General features: G+C 38.7%; 2 protein-coding genes across 2 annotated transcripts in view; one reads left to right on the plus strand and one right to left on the minus strand.

The window, feature by feature from the left end:
- Window positions 1–8,350, minus strand: part of LOC134843261 (translationally-controlled tumor protein homolog) — a 424,116-nt gene extending 415,766 nt beyond the window's left edge. Inside the window, exon 1 of the mRNA XM_063859597.1 lies at window positions 8,319–8,350. The gene's annotated coding sequence lies outside the window, so the exon portion shown is untranslated. The remainder of the gene's footprint in view (window positions 1–8,318) is intronic.
- The window catches only part of LOC134843229 (forkhead-associated domain-containing protein 1-like), a 144,559-nt gene that overhangs the window by 88,151 nt on the left and 30,088 nt on the right, over window positions 1–26,320 (plus strand). The window contains exons 2-4 of the mRNA XM_063859594.1: window positions 20,117–20,221; window positions 20,281–20,478; window positions 24,259–24,312. Of these exons, the coding sequence (XP_063715664.1) occupies window positions 20,123–20,221; window positions 20,281–20,478; window positions 24,259–24,312 (351 nt within the window). The 5' untranslated portion in view covers window positions 20,117–20,122. The remainder of the gene's footprint in view (window positions 1–20,116; window positions 20,222–20,280; window positions 20,479–24,258; window positions 24,313–26,320) is intronic.

The following is a 26,320-nucleotide window of genomic DNA, read 5'->3' on the forward strand; positions in this document are numbered from 1 at the left end:
ACAGTAACTAGGGCCGCGCTGATACAAGTTTGATGGCTTAACAAAAACGTGTAAGAGCATATGATAAGAGATTGATATTTGAGTGGTTTCATATACAGTCAAACTCTGTTTCGAAATTCATAAAAACATAATCTAAGCGCGCAAAAAACTTCATGATGTTTGTCATAATGTGTATAATCACAAAAATAATTCTTGAGTGCGAAATCAACAAAACCAAAGTAATCAAGAATTTGTTCTTTGAGTTGTGTAAAACGTTTGATACGTGCATCATTTAATTTAAGTATTGAAGTACTGTTAAAAGTTTCATAACTCAGTGCATTAAAATCACCAATAATAATAGTTTTTGATCGATTCAGTAAAAATCGAATGCTTAACTTCAGGGAATTTCAGGGATTTTTGATTCGCATAAGCGTTGATGACAAACCAATCAGGTTTAAGGAATTTCATTTTTTAAAAAACCAGTACTTGAAGCAATTCTTTTGCAGGACTCAAATTTGATGACCATAACGTTAGGAAACCCCCAGAATTTTTTGAGCCCGGTATGAAATCAAATGAAACATTGTTTTTATCCAGTAAACCCGGATGTATATTTGTAAGATTGATATTTTTGCTTCCTGAATGCAAAGAATGAAACTCGATTATTTTCTTCATAAACGAAATTATTTGATAGGTGAGGGTATTTTAGCTGGATTTCCTATGGTAAACGTGTTTACAAAAAAAGTGGTTTCTCGCACATGGAAAATTTGCTAAGACCCCCCTCCAGCCAAGTCTTCTCCGTAATTTCAAATTTTTTTTCAAGCATTTTCTTCCGTGTTAAAGCTGACCAAGAGGTCGGTGAAACTTCACGCTCTCTTCTTGTAAGCACTCTTCCGCTAGAAGAACTTTTTCCTTTGTTATGTGCGTTATTTAAATTGTCTTTTTTTCCTTTGCAGAGTAAAAATGAAAACCTACGACCTGATTGGTGAGTCTTAAGTTATGCTAAGAGAGTTGAGAAGAAGATGTGTCTCATAAGAGATTTATTCATGGCTTAAGATTCACAAATGATACAGAAAGTAATAATAACAAATGCTGTTAGACTAATTAATTAGTTTGGTATTGGCAGGTCCATGAAGTCAACTGGAAGTCGGCACTTTTGATTCGACTTGGCTCATTGAATTTGATACCCCCGCTTGCTGCTTCGAATTGAATGATGAGTTTGTCCCAAGAAGATCCCCGCAAATGACTCGGTCTTTGTCTTCCCCAGGCCTTTAGTCAAGATTTTGGAAGAATTGGACTCGCGCGGAACATACCTGAGCATGCACTCGTTTCTTGTCTGCACTTCTTGCATTAATGCTAACTTCATCGCAAAATGCTCCGTCCTTGACTTGCAGAAACTTACATTGCGAGAGATTGCAATTGCCACCTGATTGTCCAACCATATCGTTGTTGCGCTCGGTTGGTTGTAGCCAAGAAACGTCAGAAGTCCTCTGAAGTGAATTGTCTCCTTCACACACTCCGAGATTGCATTTGTCTCCGCCTCCGCTGTTGAAGTTGTCACCATCTGTTGTAGTTTGGATGACCATGAAACTGCATCGCTGGAATTAACCTTCACACAAAATCCATCGTACTCTTCCTGGTGTCGATTTGTCCCACTAAAGCTGAGTCAGCCCATGCCTCCAAGTGGATACCCCGCTGTCGTATTGGTACACCAGCGTGTAGTCAGTTGTCCGCTTCGCCGCAGTTCAGTGAACCATACCAGTGTTGGCAAGATTTGAACTCAGCGCATGTGTTGCATACGCAATGTCCGGTCATGTTGTCGTCGCCAGGTACTTCAAACTCCCAACAAGTCCACGGTAGTCATGTTTCTTCATCTCAGATTGTTCGTAGCTGTTGTCATCGGGACAGTCGGCCTTCTTCAGCACAAGTTTCTCCGCTAGTGGTGTAGCCACTAATTTGCATTCCAGGATTCCGAAAGTGACCAGCAACTTGGTCACGTACTGTCGTTGATCCAGAACAATCCTTCCGTCGGTGCACTTGACTCCCATGCCAAGAAAATACGTCAACTGCGACTTTTCTCAGATTATGGATTTTGCTACCATCTGCTTCTCGAACGTTGTCTTGAAGGTTGCCTCCTGACTGAAGTAAATGATTTCGTCGACCCATACGCTCACAAAACACCACTTGTTGTTGACCATCTTTGTGAACACACGCGCGTCATTGATTGATGCTTTGAATCCCTGCTCTTGAAGGTACTCGGTCAACATCTGGTGCCAGTTCCTCCCAATTTGTTTCAGCCCATATAACGATTTCAGCAACCGGTACCCCATCTGTCGTCCGTCCGCGTCCGCACTCTCGAACCCCTCCAGTTGCTGCATGTAAGTCTCCTCATCTATTGGTGCATTCAAGTACGCCGTCTTGATTTCCATTTGGTACACCAAACACTTCTGCTGCGCTGCGATTGTCCATGAACATCGCACAGAGGTAAGTCGCCCGGTTGGGGAGTAGGTCTCGTTATAGTCCACTCAGAAGATTTGAGTGAACCCCTTCGCCACAAATCGCGCCGTGTACTTGAGGATCTCTCCATCTGCACCGTGTTTGACAACAAAATGCCGCTTGCCGCTGATGATCTTCCGGTTCGCTGGTTTTGGAACAATTCCCAAACTTTGTTGTCGACCAGAGAATCGAATTCTGCCTTCATCGCTGCTTTCCAATTCGGATCATCCAGCGCCTCTTGAATGCTGGTTGGTACATCCATCGATTAAACCGCCGCTGCCATGCAGAGATGGGCTTCATTGTTGAAGTTGTCGTTGAGATCGTAGTCCTCCATCCACGCTCGTTTTCGTCTCACTCGACCACTTCGTGTTGTTGACTGCCCCAGTTGCTCCACTGGTCGCTGCAATGGTTGTTCCACTGGTTGCTACACCGGTTGTTCCGACTCGATAATTTGCAGCACCGTCGGCTGCACATCGTCACCTCCTTGTACCATCATACCGCCGTCTTTTACACCACCATCCCCATCTGCACGCGCAAGAATTGGTCCTGGTAGAACCAGGGGTTCTGCAACTCCATCCGCGCCATCATCATCAGAATCGTAGCCCTTGCTATCGTCTCGGTCTCCAGACTCGACATAGTCGAATTTGTCGGTTGGTTCATTGAAGAATGGCTGTCCTTCGTCAAATGTGATGCTGCGGGTCTGTACCAGCCCCATGCCTCCTCGATTGTTCGGCACGGCCGCAGCGTATGCATTCGCGTTTGTCGCAGACCCCAGAAAAACTCCTTCGACTGCTTTCTCATCGAGCTTCTTCCGGTACCGTGTTTCCACAAATACGAACGCCTTGAACACAAACACCCTCAGTCCTGCCAGATTCGATCTGCTGCCGAACATCATCTCGACTGGTGTTGATCCGTGAGTGGAGTGTAGACTCCGGTTCTTCAGATGGAATGCTGCTCGTAGCGCGAATGTCCAAATCATCGGCGGCATCTTGGCTTGATCCATTAAGCACTTTGTCATGCCCACCACCGTGCGCCAAACACGCTCAATCTTCCCGTTGTCTTCCGGCATGTATGGCGTGGAGACCTCGAGTTGAATCGCTTGCTCCCGGCAGTACTTGTTAAACGCCATTGAGTTGTATTCCAGTGCACCGTCAGTGACTATTGTCGATGGTTTGCCCACATCCGCCACGAACTGCTGGAACTTCGCCAAGTAGACCTCTGAATACCGGCTGTAACTGTCAATGAGCCCCACCGCATACTGATATCCATCAGTCGACTTGACGTTGAGTGGTCCCAGTGTGTCTGCGTGAACTATCATCAACTTGTCTTCAGCACTTGTACCCCAACTCTTCTTCACTGCAGCTCGCTTCGCCTTCTAAGTAGCACGTGGTGCACACACATCGCTGGTTGAATGACCTTTGTCGATCACCGTCCATTCTACCAGTTGTTACAGATTCCCCACATCCTTCGTGTTGTTCTGACCCATCCGTTGATGCCATCGCTCAATGGTCACTGCTTTATTTGCCAGATCAGTTAATGGTGTGTTGAAACCCTTCAATACGAACAAACTGCTCTCCCGCATCAATGGTAGTTTGGTCCCATCCGGTGCCTTGGTCCAGGCCTCGTCTTTGTTGAATGTTGCGACTGCTCCGTTGGTGTTCAGATTGCTGACTGACACCAGGTTGTGACTGTAGCTGGGTACGTAAGATGCAGCCTTCAGCTTCAAGTGCTGCGCTCGCCCGGTATTATCGTCCAGCCAGAACTCCGCTGTTCCATGGCCCTCGATTCTAGAAGACCGGCTGCTGTTCGCATTGACCACCACACCACCTTGGTTTGTGTCCAGATCTTAAAACAGCTCGCTGTCCTTCAGCATATATCCGGTACATCCGGAGTCGACGATCATGTCATATGATTGCATCTGCTCGTTGCCCCGCGATGTCACTCCAGAATCACGCATCGTCTCTTCTCGAACCCGGTTGTCCGCCGCCATGAAACTGAACCCGAAAGGATCCTGGTTTAAGCTGGTTGCGTAGTTGCTCTGCGTCGATGGTTGTCCTTTACCACCGCTCGGTCCTCCGCCATGCTTCTGCCAGCATTGGTCGTTGGTGTGACCCATCTTGTTGCAGTGTCCACACATCGGCTTCTGCGTCGTCGATCGACACTCCTTCGCGACGTGCCCCTGCTTCCCGCAATTGTACCACTTGATCGGTGGCTTCTTCGCTTGTCTGCAGTCCGCATCGGTGTGACCGGATCGCTTGCAGTTTGAACACTTCGGTTTGTTCCCACCACCGCTCATCAACCCGCTGTTCTGCCCACCACCGCTCCGGTTGTTCGCAAAATTTACCAGATCCAGCTTCACCGCCTGGTAGTCTTTCTCCTCGCCATGGTTGAACAGCGTCACAATTTTTTCGTACTCCCTCGGCAGACCCTTCAGTACGATCGCCTTGAACATCGCGTCAGACATGTGTTCGCCCACTTCATGGACATCTATCTGCATTTCCTCTGCTCGGATCAGGTGATCCGTCAACGCCTCGTTCGACTCCAGCTTGATGCCCGTAAACCGCGTCCTCGTCTTTTGTATCCGAGGCCTCTCCGAGCTCCGGTACTGTTATACCAGAGCCTTCCACGCTGCAACACCGTTCGGTTTAAAAGATCGGACGAATTAGATTGACCGCCGAACCAGACACAGCACCAACTAGCACCACAATTGATACCGCATGTCGTCTCGAGCCGCCTCTGCATCCTCCCGCGCCTGCGTTTCCTCAGTCAGCTCCTCTGGTTTGATCGCCGGTGTCGTGATCTTGTCTCGTAACGCCCGTCCACTTTGAGCATGTACATCCTCGCCTCAAACTGCTCCATGAAGGTCATGAAAATCTCCTCATTACCAAAGAACATCAACTTTAAGTGATTTGCACGCGCCATTGTCGTGCTTGCTCGTCAAGTTCGCGTTACAAAATTAATGTCGAACGCAAAGATCGAATTTCGAACTTAGTCAAGTTTGATCGTTTCTCCAACTTGAACCGTCTCGTTTCGTCAACCAATTGCCTGGTTGCCCGATTGCCTGGTCTGCGTCCGGTGTGCCACGTAACTCCAAGTCGTCGCCTCGTCTGCTTGTAGAACTGCAACTTCCTACTGCAATGATGTCGTCTGCTTGACACTCACTGCTGATGTCGTATGCTCGAAATCGCTCGTACTGCTCACTTCCTCTTTTGTCCAGTTCGCTCTGCAACTCTGCTCACTTCTTCTTTCGTCTTGTACTCGATCGGTTCAGTGCTGGTTAGGCTGTAACTCGATACTCACGCGTCTCTCGATCCGGCTGGTTAGGCTGCAGATCGTCTTGGTGTTGGTCGCTTCAGGAATTTTCTGGGCCCATAACCTCTTAAGTTATGCTAAGAGAGTTGAGAAGAAGATGCTCCTAATAAAAGATTTATTCACGGCTAAAATTTTACAAATGATACAAAAAGTAATAATAACAATAACTGGTAGACTAATTATTTAGTTTGGTATTGGCAGGTACATGAAGTCGGCACTTTTGATTCAACTTGGTTGATTGGATTTGATATTGAAAACCTCATTATTTTGTTTTCCTTTGCTTGGAGTTGCTGCACAGTTTGTTTTAGATTCATTAATCAAAACACTTTATGGCGGTGTTTCAGTTTTCGCTGCCATTACAAATTTTTTCGCTTAATGTTTCGTCATTGTTTTTATCGTCGCTGGCATTATTGGAGCTTGGTTTTTGTGGGGACTGATTTTTGGGATTATTGATTTTATGGTTTCCTATGTTGCACCAATCATCAAGATGACCTTTTTCTTGGCGTCCAGAGATCTTGCTTTTTTGACATTCATGCAGTGAAGGTATGTGAAACGAGATTTCCTACATTTTAAAGACATCCATTTTCCATTTGTAAGACCAGTCCGTCAGCTTTTTCTCTTGTTCTTCGTTTTATATTTTAATTTCTAAAATGGCTCGTGCTCTATTAACATACTGACCCGGTTTAGTTACAATACAGGTCTCAGGTTGGAATATAGGGCGATGAGTTATGGCTTCCGGTAGTTGGAGAATTAATTTCGCATCGATATCATTGCATATATAAGGCAATTTCGACAATTTGATTTTGACTAGTTTAGGGTAAATGTTCTTGGGTCTATGAGACCTTGGAAAACATCCCATGGGAAATACCCTCCTGTTAACTTGAATGAATCCTTCGCTTTTGATGCTGGTTTTGAATTGCTCTGCTTCGGGGGGAGCAATAACTGTCAGTGTAACAACTTTGCGGTCCTCTTTTGTCACAGTTATTGTTTTTGAGATTGTCATCTTCTATTGCATGGTTGAGGGGAAATGTTTGAGTATATCGGAAGCACAACTTCGATATGCTTGCGCCAGATTTTCAGCTGACTTGAATGGGGGGATGATTTTGATTATTTATATTTGATTTGATTCTTCCGTCGATTTTTTAGCTGCTAGAGCATTTCTGAATTTTTTCTCCATTTCAATCAGCACTTCACGAGTAATTTTTTTTTCAATAGGTAATCAGAAGGTCAAAAGTATCATGATAACCGAGGTTACAAACAGGAGTCTCTTCATCACGCAATCCAGTCAAAATCCTTGGAGTTTTCTAGATATGGAAGTGATAATAATAAAAGAAGATGATAAGTGCTTAAGTCTTTTTCAATTAAAATCGATACGGGTTACGTTTCTTCAATAAAATTACGAGAAAATATAATATACAAGTGTTACAAATAAAAAATTTCTTCGAAAGTTATTTGTCATTCACTGTTCCGAGTACGCAAGCGGCGTTCGCAAGCTGTATTGCCAGGGAGATTCTCTGTTTTAAAAAGCTGCCTGCTCTGATTTCCTCAGTGCTTATGCTTAGGTTCTTGCAAAACTTGCTCAGAACATTTCTGTGCTGGGGCCGGTTGCGCCCTGAATTTCAAAAGCTAGCGGTTGAAAAAGATATCCATCATTTACAAGATTTTATACTTGTCATTTTTTTGCTCTTCCGCTTCAGCGGCAGCCATACCAGGGTTACAAACAGACCCGGCATTAATCCTACAAGGAGCTAAGGAGTCTACTACCGTTACATCCCACAAGAGCTGCTTACCAACAGCCCATGGAACGAGCGTCAAACCGTCTGGTCGCTTCTGATCGGTCTTGTAGAGGTGTCGTGGTTCTAAAACAGACGGAATGTGAATAGAGGATAAACACAGCTTTATAAGGGCATTCAGGTTTGAATGCCTAGAGAATCTCCCTGCACTTTTGAGGCAAGGAAGACCATGCCAACCATCCTCGGTAACGTCTTTTCCGCACACGCATTTATGCCGTTCGCATATTTTTGAGCCTAATCGAAGTCCTATCGCAATTCTGACTTGTTGATTCGACAGTTTTAAGCTTAAATTTTTGCAGGGGATGACGTTCAACCATTGGAAGCGAAATCTATCTTGGAACGCGTTAAATCTTTCAACGTCCGTTGGTTCGAGTCGTAAAATCAAGTCTGCAATTTCGCTGTCAAAAATTGGCTCCGTCCATTTTTCATTTTCATTTGATACCAACTAGAACAACAATCACATCTAATCCAATTTATCAGTCCTGAAGGTTTCAAGCAATCTTTGCTTGTACACTCTTTGTTGTTTTCCCTCATCTTGACGCAGCATAAAGGTAAAAAAAAGAATTTTGACTGGACTTTAGGGAACTGGACTAACCCATGATGAGCGGTTCATGGGAATTTTAAAAAATTTTAAAAAATTATCCAGTTTCCCACCTCCCCACAGAAAGCCAATTAACAGACCTGTCTCTAAAATCCCTCAGAGGGTGCTCCACAAACAGGTACAAACATCAAACATAACAAATCTATTTAATAAGTTTATCACAACAATTAGGCTAAAAGTAGATGAGATTCGGTCAGTTGCTGTTGTTGACACATGACTTAGTTTTACTCTTTGGGCAAAAAAGCCTTCACCCGGAGATATACTAAAAAATACACTTTTCCCTTTCAAAATGTAGAAATCAGAAGGCAAAAACAATAAATATAGTGCACGTGCGTTAATTAATTATTTTTTTAAATTGTAAGTTATATTTTTTTAGTTTAGAGTATCCTAATCAATATGAACATCAAATAACATCATATTTATCGAAAAAAACTCAACGAGATATTAACCTAATTGTTGACACAAGATACACATTGTAAATTGTTAAGAGCTCGTCTAGATAGTTTTTGAACTGTTTCTATACATTTTTTGTTCAAACGGATACTGGGTGTCCTAGTCGGCAAATCTGTGACTTGCGGTTAAAATACACTTTTTAGTACCGGATACGGCGTATCCTGGTACGCTTGAAATATCTACCTTCTACTTCTTAGCAGTTTTTGTTCAATTGACCCTACTTTTATCGGATACCGGGTATCCTGGTTTGTTGCTGAAGTCTAACATATCCTTGGCAGTTTTTATCAGAAGGAGCAATTTGTATTTCATCTCTTCCATCCTTCCCATGACACAAAAATTGGCAAATCGATTTTCAATGACGTCGATGATTTTGAATATGCAGTATGAACAGCAGCAACAACATACTTAAGCCTTGCAATGTTCGTTGATGCAATAACGTCACGCCAATTGTTAATCTGTAATATGTTTCTTGAACTAATGCTTTTGTGATAAGAAAATACCTCATTTTTTTAAAATGATTTCTCGTTTTTAAAAATTTTTCAGAAAATTGATTCATGTTTTAAAGAAATAAAGATATTTGCTACAGCTGTTCCGGATAGAAGGTTCAAAACTCTGACAAATAATTCAATAGTTTAATTTTATGTTGATTTTGCTTTATACCAGTCAAATGAAAAGTTAGAAAAAAATGTGTAGTGCCACTATAGACATTTTATTAATCCTCTTTTGACTGAAGTATACGCACGCTTTGCAATAATTTGATCTGATGTTTAGTTCCCCAGGGACAGACAGATAAAGGTCGTTTGTAACAATTTTCGTTTTGTTTTTGTTTTTTTTATTTTAACAAATCTATCTGTTTCTGTTAACTGCACACAATGAGAAAGAGTGATTATTCACAACGAAAAGCAGAAAAATTAAATCCAGCTAACTAGGAAAAACTTTAAAAAAAAACCGAGTTTCGGACGTGTCTATTTTGACTTTTTAGCTTGAAGACTCTACAATCGATAATAGCCTCTTGTTTTAACAGGAGGAATTTTAGAGCTGATTTATAAGTTTTTTGAATCTGATTGATTTGAGCTACTTAGGTGCATCACACATCAAAGTGTTGCAACGTTAGCATCAGCTTTCTTTCTCTAGACCCTACTAACTTCGCCTCTTTTTCTGCCTATTTTTTTTGAAAAACACTTAATGTTTTCTTTTCCTAATTGCATCATTAGTGGCAAAACTTGGCAATGATGAAAAAAACTTGGTCAATCAGCACAGTTGTCAAGAAGCAGAAAGGGTCTAAGAGCAGAAAGACAATCAACGACAATTTTTCAACCAATGGTTTTTCAAGGTCAGGGTGCCGCTGGCCTTAGCACGGAGATTTTCCTAAAAAAGCTCTTTAAAAAATTGAGCAAATGTACCGCGGAACCGAGGGCAGGTAGTTTTCTTAAGCAGAGAATCTCCCTAGCAATAGAGGTAGCGAACGCTGCCTGTGCACTCGACACTTTTAATGATAAACTTTTTTGTAGAGCTAAGGGAACGAACGCGCAGGTTAGTGTAAGTATCTGATAGACCGGTAGCTTCATATCAGGTCAATTTTTACGAGATTCTTTCAACTCCAGTTTGTTCTGTGCAGGTGTTAGTTATCTCAATCCGATTCGCTTGATGCCGAACCATCTGACTCTTAATTGTTATTCACGTTGTATTTTACTTTTCCAAAAAGTATGAAGTTCCATTGATGTTTGTTTGAGTGAAATGACGAAGGACTAGTGAAGTAACTTGAGTTATCATTATATTTTCTGGCCTTCTAATTTACTGTAAAATAGAATTATACGGGTTAATCGATGAAACAGAAATACGAATAATCAAAACTATCGCTGAACTGAACATGAATTTCATCAAGTTTTTCCATCAGCTTACTCAATTTATGTATAATTTATTTGTTTCTTCAGTGATATTGACTTGCTTTGCCGATTAGTTGCAACATCGTTCGGTTTGTGTGATCGGACGAATTAGATTGACCGCCAAACCAGACACAGCACCAACTAGCACCACAATTGATACCGCATGTCGTCTCGAGCCGCCTCTGCATCCTCCCGCGCCTGCGTTTCCTCAGTCAGCTCCTCTGGTTTGATCGCCGGTGTCGTAATCTTGCCTCGTAACGCCCAGTCCAGTTTGAGCATGTAATCCCCGACTCAAACTGCTCCATGAATGTCATGAAGTTCTCCTCCTTACCAAAGAACATCAGCTTTTCGAGATTTGCACGCGCCATTGTCGTGCTAGCTCGTCAAGTTCGCGTTACAAAATTAATGTCGAACGCTAAGATCGAGTTTCGAACTTAGTCAAGTTTGATCGTTTCTCCAACTTGAACCGTCTCGTTTCGTCAACCAATTGCCTGGTCGCCCGATCGCCTGGTATGCGTCCGGTGGGCCACGTCGCGTCTGGTATGCGTCCGGTATGCCACGTCACTCTAAGACGTCGCCTCGTCTGCTTGTAGCACTGCAACTTCCTACTGCAATGATGTCGTCTGCTTGACACTCACTGCTGATGTCGTCTGCTCAAAATCGCCCGTACTGCTCACTTCCTCTTTTGTCCAGTTCGCTCTGCAACTCTGCTCACTTCTTCTTTCGTCTTGTACTCGATCGGTTCAGTGCTCGTTAGGCTGTAGCTCGATACTCACGCGTCTCTCGATCCGGCTGGTTAGGCTGCAGAATTTCTTGGTGTTGGTCGCTTCAGGAATTGTCTGGGCCCATAACCTCTTAAGTTATGCTAAGAGAGTTGAGAAGAAGATGTTCCTAATAAGAGATTTATTCACGGCTAAAGATTTACAAATGATATAGAAAGTAATAATAACAATAGCTGGTAGACTAATTATTTAGTTTGGTATTGGCAGGTACATGAAGTCGGCACTTTTGATTCGACTTGGTTGGTTGAATTTGATATTGTGAACCTCATTCTTTTGTTTTCCTTCGCTTGGAGTTGCTGCACAGTTTGTTTTAGATTCATTAATCAAAACTCTTTATGGTGATGTTTCAATTTTCGCTGCCATTACAAAGTTTTCGTTTAATGTTTCGTCATTTTTTTTCTCGTCGCTGGCGTTATTGGAGCTTGGTTTTTGTGGGGATTGATTTTTGGAATTATTGGATTTTTGGTTTCCTATGTTGCACCAATCATCAAGATGACTTTTTTCTTGGCGTCCAGAGATCTTGCATTTTTTTACATTCATGCAGTGAAGTTATGTGAAAAGCCATCCATTCTCTATTTGTAAGACCAGTCCGTCAGCTTTTTCTCTTGTTCTTCGTTTTTTATTTTAATTTCTAAAATGGCTTTTCCTCTATAAACATACTGACCCGGTTCAGTTACAATACAGGTCTCAGGTTGGAATATAGGGTGATGAGTTATGGCTTCCGGTAATTGCAGAATTAATTTCGCATCGATATCATTGCATATATAAGGCAATTTCGACAATTTGATTTTGGCTAGTTTAGGGTAAATGTTCTTGGGTCTATGAGACCTTGGAAAGCATCCCATGGGAAATACCCTCCTGTTAAGTTGAATGAGTCCTTCGCTTTTGATGCTGGTTTTGAATTGCTCTGCTTCGGGGGGAGCAATAACTGTCAGTGTAACAAGTTTGCGGTCCTCTTTTGCCAGAGTTATTGTTTTTGAGATTGTCATCTTCTGTTGCATGGTTGAGGGGAAATGTTTGAGTATATCGGAAGCACAACTTCGATATGCTTGTGCCAGACTTTCAGCTGACTTGAATGGGGGGATGATTTTGATTATTTGGATTTGATTTGTTTGTTCCGTCGATTTGTTAGCTGCTAGTGTATTTCTGAATTTTTTCTCCATTTCAATCAGCACTTCACGAGTATTTTTTTTCAATAGGTAATCAGAAGTTCAAAAGTATCATAGTAACCGAGGTTACAAACAGGAGTCCCTTCATCACGCAATCCAGTCAAAATCCTTGGAGTTTTCTAGATATGGAAGTGATAATAATAAAAGAAGAAGTCAAGTGTTTAAGTCTTTTTCAATTAAAATCGATACGGGTTACATTTCTTCAATAAGAACACGCAACTCGACCCGAGAAAAAATAATATACAAGTGTTACAAATAAAAAATTTCGTCGAAAGTTAATTTCTCATATATTGTTCCGAGTACGCAAGCGGCGTTCGCAATCTGTATTGCCAGGGAGATTCTCTGTTTTAAAAAGCAGCCTGATCTGGGGTTCTCAGTGCATATGCTTAGGTTCTTGCAAAGCTTATCTACCTTCTACTTCTTAGCTGTTTTTGTTCAATTGACCTAACTTTTATCGGATACCGGGTATCCTGGTTTGTTGCTGAAGTCTAACATATCCTTGGTAGTTTTTATCAGAGGGAGCAATTTGTATTTCATCTCTTCCATACTTCCCATGTCACAAAAATTGGCAAATCGATTTTCAATGACGTCGATGATTTTGAATATGCAGTATGAACAGCAGCAACAACATACTTAAGCCTTGCAACGTCACGCCAATTGTTAATCTGTAATATGTTTCTTGAACTAATTTTTTTTTTTTTCAAATTGTAAATTAAATTTGTTTAGTTAAGAGTTTCATAATCAATATGTACAACAAATAACATCATATTTGTTCAATTGACATTACTTTTACCGGATACCGGGTATCCTGGTTTGTTGCTGAAGTCTTACATTTCCTTATAGTTTAGATCAGAAGGAGCAATTTGTATTTCTCATCTTCCATACTTCCTATGACACAAATGTTTGCAAGTTGATTTTCCATGACGTCGATAATTTTGAATATGCACCCCGAATAACCGAAACAACATACTTAAGTCTTGCAATGTTGGTTGATACAAAACGTCACGCCAATTGTTAATCTGTAATATGTTTCTTGAAGGTTGTAGCGAGGGACAACTGAAAATTAGGTGTTCGAATGTTTCGCATTCTAAATTACAATAGAAACATTCGGGGGCATTCTCGAGAAATAAAAACCACCGCTTTTCTCGATCTTTAAAAACAGCGTATGCAAATTTATTAAGAAAGTTTTTTTCCCATACATCAAGCATTGAATTTTTCCAAACTTTGCCTGTAAATTTAATCAATTCTTCTTCTGAACAGAGGTAACGGTTTGCTGCAAAACCCAAGCGGAAAATCACAGCTCGATGAAAACTACAGTTTTGTAAGCAGAAATAATAAACATCTCGCGATTTTGTCTGTATTGTTATAATTAAACGGCTATTGGTACTGTTTGAAAATATTGCAAAATCACTTGAACTTATTTCAATAGAGATGTTCGTATTTCTCAACAAATTTTTGATTTCTTTCGGTAAAATTGAATCTGTTGGTAATAAACTATTTTGATCTGACATATCAGAAGCAAAGAAATCGATAATTTTCATACTAAAAAGTTTAAGTTGTAGGCATGGTAAGCCTATCCCACCATCTAAGATGGGGTGATATAAAACTTCTTTTCTTATGTCGAGTCTGCTTGTTATTTTCAATTCTGTATTTAATAATTCTTGGCATTTACTAACAGTATCCAAGTTAACTGTAGTATGACGAGCCAAATGAAAAAACTTAGGGAGAACATAAACTGACAGTGTTAATGATTTGGCCCTCAAAGATTTACTTAGTGAAATTAACCCACGATGTTTTTGAATTTGTGAACTCAACAATAATTCAATATTTTCAATTTTTTGGGAAGTGTAAAACAAGACACCAAGTATTTTTGTTTCCTTGACTGTTTTATAGGGTGATAAATCAGGTATGGAAAGCACTTCGCTTTTACTTATGTTAATCATCATTTGAGTTTGTTTGCAAAATGTATCGATTAAGCGAAACAACCTGTCAATACATCGGATTTTGATAAGGCAAGTTATGTCGTCTGCATATGAAACTAGTTTGGGGCACAATATCCCGAAACCTTCATTTGCTTCTGTAGATTCAATTGCTTGAAGAAGGGGTTCGATAAAAACTATGAATAAAAATGCGGAAAGAGGGCAACTTTGTCTCACACCGCGATGAATTTTGAAGCTGGCTGATAAAAAACCATTTATCTCAATTACTGCTTTTGAGTCTAAATACAAAGTTTCAATAGCTCTAACTGAAAGCTCATCAAGGTTTAACCCTTTCAAAATTTTGATGAGAAGTGATCTGTCAACTCTGTCAAATGCTTTAGAAAAGTCTAATTTTACAGCACATGAACCTCGGGTAGCCAATCGTTCTGGAGTAATCGCTTTTTTCAATTTTCGTATTGCTGTGTGCATTTGTCTTCCAGGCAAATACGCGTGCTGATGGTTTTTTACAACTTTGCAAAGGTCATTTTTAATTCGGTTACAGACTACATGGGCAAAGATTTTCGCGTCAGTATTCATAAGGCTGATGGGGCAAAAATCTTGTACTGCTATGGCATTTTCAGATTTCGGGATCAGTTTGATTATTGCTAAATAAAAACTGTATGGAAGTTTTCCACCATGAACAAAATGATTAAAAACTTTAGCTAAAATTGAACAAAACTCATCCGTGAAAGTCTTGTATAGCTTAGAAGTAAGGCCGTCTGGTCCAGGCGAGCTTTTCAAATTCATTTTGCTTATAGCCAAGTGAATTTCATCTTCTGTAAAGTAATTATAGCCATCATTCTCATTTTTTTTGAGTTTATTTTTTGATAAAAATGTCTTTAGTAGTTGATCGGAGTCTGTTGTAGAACTATTTGAAAAAATATTTGAAAAATACTTCCGAAATTGATTAAGAATATCTTCATCCGTATGATAAACGTTCTGATCCACTTGAATTCTCTTGATTGAGTTGATTGTGTTCTTTGATGTCCATTGACTACAAAATTTGGGAACACCCTCGAATGTATAGCTGAGAGTTTTCTGAATTTTTCGATAATCTGAAAAATCTTTTTCCTTGGAAACTTTTTGAAGATGTTCCAGCACCAAATGATATTTTTCAATCAAATTAGGGTTGGGACCTTTTCCGCTGTGAATGCAATCTCTGAGAACATTTTCGTGATACTTCAATAAATTAAGTTCTTTCTGATCTACACGCTTTTTGTTCTCTTGAATAAACCTCAGAAGGTCACGAAAATTGTGCTTAAAGTTTTCGTAACTACTTGGTGATTCGTTTTCGTAAAAGTTTTTTAGGTCTTCACGAATTAAGTTGGCGTTGTTGTTTAAAATTTCTTCATTTAATTTCCAGTAACTAGGGCCGCGCTGATACAAGTTAGATGGCTTAACAAAAACGTGTAAGAGTAAATGGTCAGATATTGATATTTGAATGCTTTGCATAGAATCATACTCTGTTTCGAATTTTAAGAAGACATAATCTATGCGTGCAAAAGTTTTATGTTGTTTGTCATAATGTGTATAATCACAAAAATCATTCTTGAGTGCAAAATCAACAAAACCAAAACAGTCAAGAATTTGTTCTTTGAGTTGGGTAAATCGTTTGATACGTGCATCATTTAACTTAAGTCAGCGCATATTATCATAACTCAGCGCATTAAAGTCACCCATCATGATAATTTTCGATTTGTTAGGTAAAAATCTGATGCTTAATTTCAGGGAATTCAAAGTTGCTCGGAATGAAATTGGGTTCGCATAAACGTTGATAACAAACCAATCAAGTTTGACAAATTTTAACAATTGAAAACCTGTACTTGAAGCAATTCTTTTTGCAGGACTCAAGTTTGATGACCATAACGTTAAGAAACCACCAGAATTATTTGAGCCCGGTATGAAATCGAATAAAACATTATATTTATCCAGTAAACTCAAATGTATATTTGTAAGTTTCGATATTTTTGCTTCCTGAATGCACAAAATGAAACTGGGCGATTTTTTTAAAACTTTGATAAGTGAGTGTAATTTAGCTGGATTTCCTATGCTAAAAATATTAACGGAAAAAACATCTGGTTTTTCGCACATAGAAATTTTTGCTAAAACTTCCCTCCAGCCAAGTCTTCTCCGTTACTTTTAGATTTCATTTTTGGCCCTTTCTTCCGTGTTAAAACTGACCAAGGGGTTGGTGAATTTCACGCTCTCTTTTTGTAAGCATTCTTCCGTCAGAGGAACATTTTCGTTTGTTATTTTCGATATTTAATTTGTCTTTTTTTTCTTTTGCAGAGTAAGAATGAAAATCTACGACCTGATTGTTGAGAACCTCATCCTTTTGTTTTTCTTCGCTTGGAGTAGCTGCACTGTTTGTTTTAGATTCATCAATCAAAACTCCAGATGGTGGTGCTTCAACATTCTTATCTTCTTCATTTTCGGTACCATTACAAAACTTATCGCTTGTTGTTTCGTCATCGTTTTTCTCGTCGCTGGCATTATTGGAGCTTGGTTTTTGTGGGTAGTGATTATTTGGATTTTTGGTTATTTGGTTCCCTATGTTACACCAATCATCGTGATGACCTTTTTCTTGGCGTCCAGACATCTTGCATTTTTGACATTCATGTAGTGAAGGTATGTGAAACGAGATTTCTACACCTTCCCACATTTTGAAGCCATCCATTCTCGATTTATAAGACCAGTCCTTCAGCTTTTTCTCTTGTTCTTCGTTTTGTATTTTAACTTCTAAAATTGCTCTTCCTGTGTAAACATACTGACCCGGTTCAGTTACGATACAGGTCTCACGTTGGAATATGGGGCTATGAATTATGTCTTCTGACAATTGGAGAATTAATTTCGCTTCGATATCGTTGCATACATAAGGCAAGTTCGACAATTTGTTTTTTGCTAGTTTAGGGTAAATGTTCTTGGGTCTATGAGACCTTGGAAAGCATCCCATGGGAAATACCGTCCTGTTAAGTAGAATGATTCCTTCGCTTTTGATGCTAGTTATGAATTGCTCTGCTTCGGGGGGAGCAATAACTGTCAGTGTATGAAGTTTGCGGTCATCTTTCGTCACGGTTATTGTTTTTCAGATTGTCATCTTCTGTTGCATTGTTGTGGGGAATTGTTTAAGTATATCGGAAGCACAACTTCGATATGCCTGCGCCAGATTTTCAGCTGACCTTACAATTTCTCTCGAGAATGGGGGGATGATTTTGATTATTTGGATTTGTTTTGTTTGTGTCGTCGATTTGTTTGCTGTTAGCGCATTTCTGAAATTTGTCTCCGTTTCAATCAGCACTTCGTGAGTAATTGGTAGCTGAGATTCCGTCAGTTGTTGTTGACTCATGACTTGGTTTTACTCAATGGGGGGCAAAAAAGCCTTCACCCGTAGGTATACTTGAAAAAAAAATGGATTTTTCTCTTTCAAAATGTAGAAATCAGAAGGCAAAAACGTCAACTATATTGCACGTGCGTTCTTATCTTTTAACTAATGAAGAAGAAGAAAGAGTAAATTAAACATCCAATAAATGGACAAATGTGTAATAAAATAATAACCGCGTGTATATTGTATAAATAAAAAGCACGTGCAAAAAAAGGTGGAGAAATTGATAAGTTGTTTTACGCTTGTCGTGTCGCCTTCAATAACTTCTCCACAGTGTTAGAGCATTCTGTGAAGCCATGACATGTGTCTAAATGTCTGAAATCAATATTATTGTTACAATATCTTTTAACTAATGCTTTTGTGACAAGAAAATACCTCATTTTTTCAAAATGATTTTTCGTTTTTGAAAAGTTTTCAGAAAATTGATTCATGTTTTAAAGAACTAAAGATATCTGCTACAGCTGTTCCGGATAGAAGTTTCAAAACTCTGGCAAATAATTCAATCGTTTAATTTTATGTTGATTTTGCTTTACACCAGTCAAGTGAAAAGTTAGAAAAAAATGTGTAGTGCCACTATAGACTTTTTAATAATCCTCTTTTGACTGATGTATACACACGCTTTGCAATAATTTGATCTGATGTTTAGTTCCCCAGGGACAGACAGACTTTCATCTCATCAGTTTAATAAGTTTTCCGGTTTATCGACATTGTCGTTTGTAATAATTTTCGTTTTGTTTTTGTTTTTATTTGTAACAAATCCATCTGCCTCTGTTAACTGCACACAATGAGAAAGAGTGATTATTCACTACGAACAGCAGAAAAGCTAAATCCAGCTAACTAGGAAAAACTAAAAAAAAAAAAAACCGAAATTTTCGCACATGTCTATCTTGACTTTTTAGCTTGAAGACTCTACAATCGATAATAGCCTCTTGTCTTAACAGGAGGAATTTTAGAGCTGATTTATCAGACTTTTTAAATCTGATTTATTTGAGCTATTTAGGTGCACCACATCAAAGTATTGCAGCGTTAGCATCAGCTTTTTTCTTTAGACCCTATTAATTTTGCCTCTTTTTCTGCCTATTTTTTCTTTTTGAAAAACACTTAATGTTTTCTTTTCCTAATTGCATCATTAGTGGCAAAACTTGGCAATGATGAAAAAAACTTGGTCAATCAGCACAGTTGTCAAGAAGCAGAAAGGGTCTAAGAGCAGAAAAACAATCAACGACAATTTTTCAACCAATAGTTTTTCAAGGTCAGGGTGCCGCTGGCCTTAGCACGGAGATTTTCCTAAAAAAGCTCTATAAGAAATTGAGCAAATGTACCGCGGAACCGTGGGCAGGTAGTTTTCTTAAGCAGAGAATCTCCCTAGCAATAGAGGTTGCGAACGCTGCCTGTGCACTCGACACTTTTAATGATAAACTTTTTTGTAGAGCTAAGGGAACGAACGCGCAGCTTAGTGTAAGTATCTGATAGACCGGTAGCTTCATATCAGGTCAATTTTTACGAGATTCTTTCAACTCCGGTTTATTCTGTGCAGGTGTTAGTTATCTCAATCCGATTGGCTTGATGCCCAACCATCTGACTCTTAATTGTTATTCACGTTGTACTTTACTTTTCCAAAAATTATGAAGTTCCATTGATGTTTATTTAGGTGAAATGACGAAGGACTAGTGAAGTAACTTAGGTTATCATTATAATTTCTGACCTTCTGATTTACCGTAAATTAGAATTATACGGGTTAATCGATGAAACAGAAATACGAATAATCAATACTATCGCTGAACTGAACATGAATTTTATCAAGTTTTTCCATTCGTTTACTTAGAAATTTGATCAGGTTACTCAATTTATGTATAATTTATTTGTTTCTTCAGTTGTATTGACTTGTTTTGCCGATTAGCCTTCAAAAGACAACTTATTTTATAACTTTTTTTAGCTCCTAGACTCTTAGTCGGCTTATTGCTGCAGCTCCGCCTAAAACGCTTGTTTTGTAACAATTGATCGTGTCGAAATTTTTTACTATAAAATTTGTTGAATAGGGCTTAGTATACTCAAGGCAGTTAGCAGCAATGTTGTCTGATCACAAGTCTGCATGGGAGTTTGAAGATATGTGGTTTAACTGCCAAGAATTGTAACATTCTCCCGCAATATGCACAGCAACTGGAAGCATAAAATAACGTTTCAAACCAATTAATTTGTTTTTAAATTGTTTTCTGATATTCTTTTTTTTCTCTCCGCTATTTTGTTGCGATATTATTGATTATAGTTCTTCTTGTTGTTGTCTTTCAGAAATATGCCCGGTTTTATTGTGAACGCGGTTTCTGGGCATATTTGGAGCCTGAGATATGGTTTGACAACAGTCGGGAATACAAATTGTGACATTTTGATTAATGTAAGTTACCTAAAATATTTAATTATCAAAAAAAAAACGTTGACGAAATACTTGTTTAGGATGACTTAGCTGATCAACAACATGCTGTTGTGCAATACAATGCCCAGTCAACCGATTTCTCGATAAGGGACCTCAATACTTCCCATGGAATATTTCTTAATAACTCGAATTTCAGAAACGCAACCTCACCCTTGACGCACGGAGACTCAATAGCCTTTTCAGAAAATGGACCATTGTTTATATTTTGCAATGCTCAGGTAATAGAGCTAATTTTCTTTGTATAAGGAGAGCTGTTTTGTTTTGTTGGTTGGGTTTTCCGTCCGATTTTAAGGTGGGTTTTGGCTCGGTTTTAGGTGCCTCAAGGAAAGTTTGTTTGAGTCAAGTGTGATATCTTATCAAAGCTGTTCTATTGGTCATAATTCCGATTCCAAAAAATCCAATAAAAACATCGCATTGTCGAGCAAAACGGCTGAATTTTTTCGGTTTTTTTATCAAATTAGATTAAAATTGATCAGAGGCTAGCCTCCAACTTTGGTTTTGAGGCCACCCTTTACTCAGAAAAGGACAGGAAATTAAGACAAAAGAATGTTTTTTTTTGAAAAAAGAATCTGAATTTTCTCTTTTTCGAATTGTTTTTCTCAAATTATTGGTTGGAGCATTCTCTGCTTTACACAATATTCGGATTTCGTGGTTTCAGTAAACTTATAGCTCGGTAATGATATGAACGCTCATTTTCTTGATAATTTTTCAGGGTCAATTGAAATAAGCAGGTTTACTGCTTTTGCAAAATATTCTCAGCTGATAAATTTAATGTTATGTTTCAGTCCCCCAATGATGCGTTGCTGTATGTACAGAGGTACCAATCTTCCAACCCAAAGGTTAATCTTATCACTCTCACATCATTCTTTCAAATCAACTCTTCTATCTCAATAAATCAACAATTAATGTATATCCTTTTGTATTTTACATAGCGCGTGGGGTGTTAAAACGAAGAAAAATTTAACAGGCTATTTTTTTTTTTACTTTTTTCGACTATTTAATCTACTTTTAAACGAAAAACATTTTTTTGTTGGCCTTAGAGTACATTTGCGCCTGATATAGGAGCAGTCTTGTTTTTTTCATATGACACAACTGAAAAATTAATGCTTTTGTACGATTTGAAAGATTGTGGTTTTTTAATTGTGGTAAATTAATATGAGAAATTGTTACACCACAGTACTAGTCAGGGGCCAGGATATGCTTTACAATTAACAAGTTAATAAGTTTTAAATTCACTTCGGACACATAGATAGATCTGTGAGTTGTTGTTGTTGCTGTTGTTGTTGTTGTTGTTGTTGTTGTTGTTGTTGTTGTTGTTGTTGTTGTTGTTGTTGTTATTGTTGTTGTTGTTGTTGTGAATTTTCAGTAGGATACTGATGGGATGATATCCCCAAAGTTCTCAAAATTTTGTCCAGTTATTTCGGCACATGTTGCAGTCGCAGAAGAGGACCCATATGCACTTGTTTTGTTCTGAGAATTGATCGTCGAAAAACTTCAACATCATCTGTATCAATCTTCGCTTTAAGCCTCGCATTTCTCGAAATTCAATTTTTTGATTTAGTCGGTTTATTAGACGGCACGTCCTGAATGTATACTCTCCTCTAGCTTTTTCAGTTCTGGTCTTGTTTTGGTTGAAAATTTCTTTCGCTCTTCCTGGATTTTCAGTTTTTGCCGGGGCTTAATGTGATCGTTTTCTTCATGCATGAATTTCGCCATCATCAGTAAATCGTTCAGCTGGAGAAACAACGCCAGAGGCAGGATGTTTAACAATCTCAGCTGCTCTGCATAGTCAGAATCGTTTCCCGTGATCCATTTTAAGACTTTCTTTTGGAACCTTTCTAATCTCCCTAAGTCGTTTCTTGAGATATTGCAAATAATTAGACCATACGTTAGAACAGGAAGTATTAAGGATTTGTACAGACCAAGTTTCATGCGCATTTTGACTTTGAATTCTAAGTTTCTGCGGATGCAATAGAACGTTTTATTCCCTTTCGACATTCTTGAAACAATATGGGTTGTCCATGTTAAATGTTTGAACACATGTATTCCTAGATCGTTCATCACATTCGGGCTTTCCACTGCTGTTTCACAAAAAAGGAATTCGTGTTGATTTTCTAAATTCAACTTTAAAACTTTTGTCCAGTGCCAGACTCATTTTGTTTTTGTCTACCCAGTTTTGAACACTTTTTAGGTCCTGCTGGATGTCCTTTGTGTCTACATTCACTGCTAGTAATTTTAGGTCGTCTGCAAAGATATATGGGTCACTAAATTTCAATACTTCAGGAAGATCATTTATGAAGATGCAGAAGAATAATGGACCAATCAACGATCCTTGTGGTACGCTACTGGTAATTTCTAAAGTTTCTGATGAGAAATTGACAGCACGAACAAATTGTTTCCTGTTGCTGAGATAGTCTGAGATTATATCTACGAAACAGCCTCAAACACCAGTGTTACTCATTTTCTGTAGTAGTTCGTAGTGCGGAACTTTGTCAAATGCCTTAACTTATCAAAGCTGTTCTATTGGTCATAATTCCGATTCCAAAGATCCAATAAAAACATCGCATTGTCGAGCAAAACGGCTGAATTTTTTCGGTTTTTTTATCAAATTAGATTAAAATTGATCAGAGGCTAGCCCGAAATTGATTCGCTTTTTGAAATTGCGAAATTGATTCCCGAAATTGATTCGCTTTAAGCCTCGCATTTCTCGAAATTCAATTTTTTGATTTAGTCGGTTTATTAGACGGCACGTCCTGAATGTATACTCTCCTCTAGCTTTTTCAGTTCTGGTCTTGTTTTGGTTGAAAATTTCTTTCGCTCTTCCTGGATTTTCAATTTTTGCCGGGGGCTTAATGTGATCGTTTTCTTCATGCATGAATTTCGCCATCATCAGTAAATCGTTCAGCTGGAGAAACAACGCCAGAGGCAGGATGTTTAACAATCTCAGCTGCTCTGCATAGTCAGAATCGTTTCCCGTGATCCATTTTAAGACTTTCTTTTGGAACCTTTCTAATCTCCCTAAGTCGTTTCTTGAGATATTGCAAATAATTAGACCATACGTTAGAACAGGAAGTATTAAGTATTTGTACAGACCAAGTTTCATGCGCATTTTGACTTTGAATTCTAAGTTTCTGCGGATGCAATAGAACGTTTTATTCCCTTTCGACTTTCTTGAAACAATATGGGTTGTCCATGTTAAATGTTTGGACACATGTATTCCTAGATCGTTCATCACATTCGGGCTTTCCACTGCTGTTTCACAAAAAAGGAATTCGTGTTGATTTTCTAAATTCAACTTTAAAACTTTTGTCCAGTGCCAGACTCATTTTGTTTTTGTCTACCCAGTTTTGAACACTTTTTAGGTCCTGCTGGATGCCCTTTGTGTCTACATTCACTGCTAGTAATTTTAGGTAGTCTGCAAAGATATATGGGTCACTAAATTTCAATACTTCAGGAAGATCATTTATGAAGATGCAGAAGAATAATGGACCAATCAACGATCCTTGTGGTACGCTACTTGTAATTTCTAAAGTTTTTGATGAGAAATTGACAGCACGAACAAATTGTTTCCTGTTGCTGAGATAGTCTGAGATCATATCTACCAAACAGCCTCAAACTCCAGTGTTACTCATTTTCTGTAGTAGTTCGTAGTGCGGAACTTTGTCAAATGCCTTTGAGAAGTCAGTATAGAATGCGATCACATGATTTTCAGCGTTCTTGTCAATTGCTTCGTAGATTTCTTTCAAGAAAGATAACATGTTTGTTACAACTTAACGCATTTTAACAAAACCGTGCTGACTTCTTGTGAGAATTTTGGTGAAATGGTCGTACAGCGCTGAATACATGCATTTTTCCAGGAGTTTACTCATGATATTTAGGAGTGACACCGGCCGGTAATTTTCCATTAGTCGTTTCCATAATTTTCCATAGTTTTCCATAAGCAGGTTTACTGCTTTTGCAAAATATTCTTAGCTGATAAATTTAATGTTATGTTTCAGTCCCCCAATGATGCGTTGCTGTATGTACAGAGGTACCAATCTTCCAACCCAAAGGTTAATCTTATCACTCTCACATCATTCTTTCAAATCAACCCTTCTATCTCAATAAATCAACAATTAATGTATATCCTTTTGTATTTTACATAGCGTGTGGGGTGTTAAAACGAAGAAAAATTTAACAGGCTATTTTTTTTTTACTTTTTTCGACTATTTAATCTACTTTTAAACGAAAAACATTTTTTTGTTGGCCTTAGAGTACATTTGCGCCTCATATAGGAGCAGTCTTGTTTTTTTCATATGACACAACTGAAAAATTAATGCTTTTGTACGATTTGAAAGATTGTGGTTTTTTAATTGTGGCAAATTAATATGAGAAATTGTTACACCACAGTACTAGTCAGGGGCCAGGATACGCTTTACAATTAACAAGTTAATAAGTTTTAAATTCACTTCGGACACATAGATAGATCTGTGAGTTGTTGTTGTTGTTGTTGTTGTTGTGAATTTTCAGTAGGATACTGATGGGATGATATCCCCAAAGTTCTCAAAATTTTGTCCAGTTTTTTCGGCACATGTTGCTGTCGCAGAAGAGGACCCATATGCACTTGTTTTGTTCTGAGAATTGATCGTCGAAAAACTTCAACATCATCTGTATCAATCTTCGCTTTAAGCCTCGCATTTCTCGAAATTCAATTTTTTGATTTAGTCGGTTTATTAGACGGCACGTCCTGAATGTATACTCTACTCTAGCTTTTTCAGTTCTGGTCTTGTTTTGGTTGAAAATTTAGCTTTTTCAGTTCTGGTCTTTTAAGACTTTCTTTTGGAACCTTTCTAATCTCCCTAAGTCGTTTCTTGAGATATAGCAAATAATTAGACCATACGTTAGAACAGGAAGTATTAAGGATTTGTACAGACCAAGTTTAATGCGCATTTTGACTTTGAATTCTAAGTTTCTGCGGATGCAATAGAACGTTTTATTCCCTTTCGACATTCTTGAAACAATATGGGTTGTCCATGATAAATGTTTGGACACATGTATTCCTAGATCGTTCATCACATTCGGGCTTTCCACTGCTGTTTCACAAAAAAGGAATTCGTGTTGATTTTCTAAATTCAACTTTAAAACTTTTGTCCAGTGCCAGACTCATTTTGTTTTTGTCTACCCAGTTTTGAACACTTTTTAGGTCCTGCTGGATGTCCTTTGTGTCTACATTCACTGCTAGTAATTTTAGGTCGTCTGCAAAGATATATGGGTCACTAAATTTCAATACTTCAGGAAGATCATTTATGAAGATGCAGAAGAATAATGGACCAATCAACGATCCTTGTGGTACGCTACTGGTAATTTCTAAAGTTTCTGATGAGAAATTGACAGCACGAACAAATTGTTTCCTGTTGCTGAGATAGTCTGAGATTATATCTACGAAACAGCCTCAAACTCCAGTGTTACTCATTTTCTGTAGTAGTTCGTAGTGCGGAACTTTGTCAAATGCCTTTGAGAAGTCAGTATAGAATGCGATCACTTGATTTTCAGCGTTCTTAGCAATTGCTTCGTAGATTTCTTTCAAGAAAGATAACATGTTTGTAACAACTTAACGCATTTTAACAAAACCGTGCTGACTTCTTGTGAGAAATTTGGTGAAATGGTCGTACAGTGCTGGATACATGCATTTTTCCAGGAGTTTACTCATGATATTTAGGAGTGACACCGGCCGGTACTTTTCCATTAGTCGTTTGTCACCTTTCTTGTAAATAGGCGACACAGCTGCAACTTTCCATTTATCTGGTATTTTCCTTACCCTCTTGATGTTTTTAAAAACGCAATGCAAAATTGTGGTCATTTCTCTGGCCGTTCGCTGGAAGAAAACCGGTCTGGGCCCCGCGATTTTGTTGTCAAGCTCTGTTATAATTTGGTTTAAATATGTTTTTGAGATACTGAAGTTCTCAATATCGTGTTTTCACACTTCACGTCACTGAGGTTGAAGCTTGATTTGGGCGAAAAGACAGAGTGAAATTATTCATTCAAAAAGTTCACATTTTATTTGGCTTTGGAAACAGCTAT

The sequence above is a fragment of the Symsagittifera roscoffensis genome, chromosome 1, assembly GCF_963678635.1.
Source record: "Symsagittifera roscoffensis chromosome 1, txSymRosc1.1, whole genome shotgun sequence".
NCBI classification, from domain to species: Eukaryota; Metazoa; Xenacoelomorpha; order Acoela; family Convolutidae; genus Symsagittifera; species Symsagittifera roscoffensis.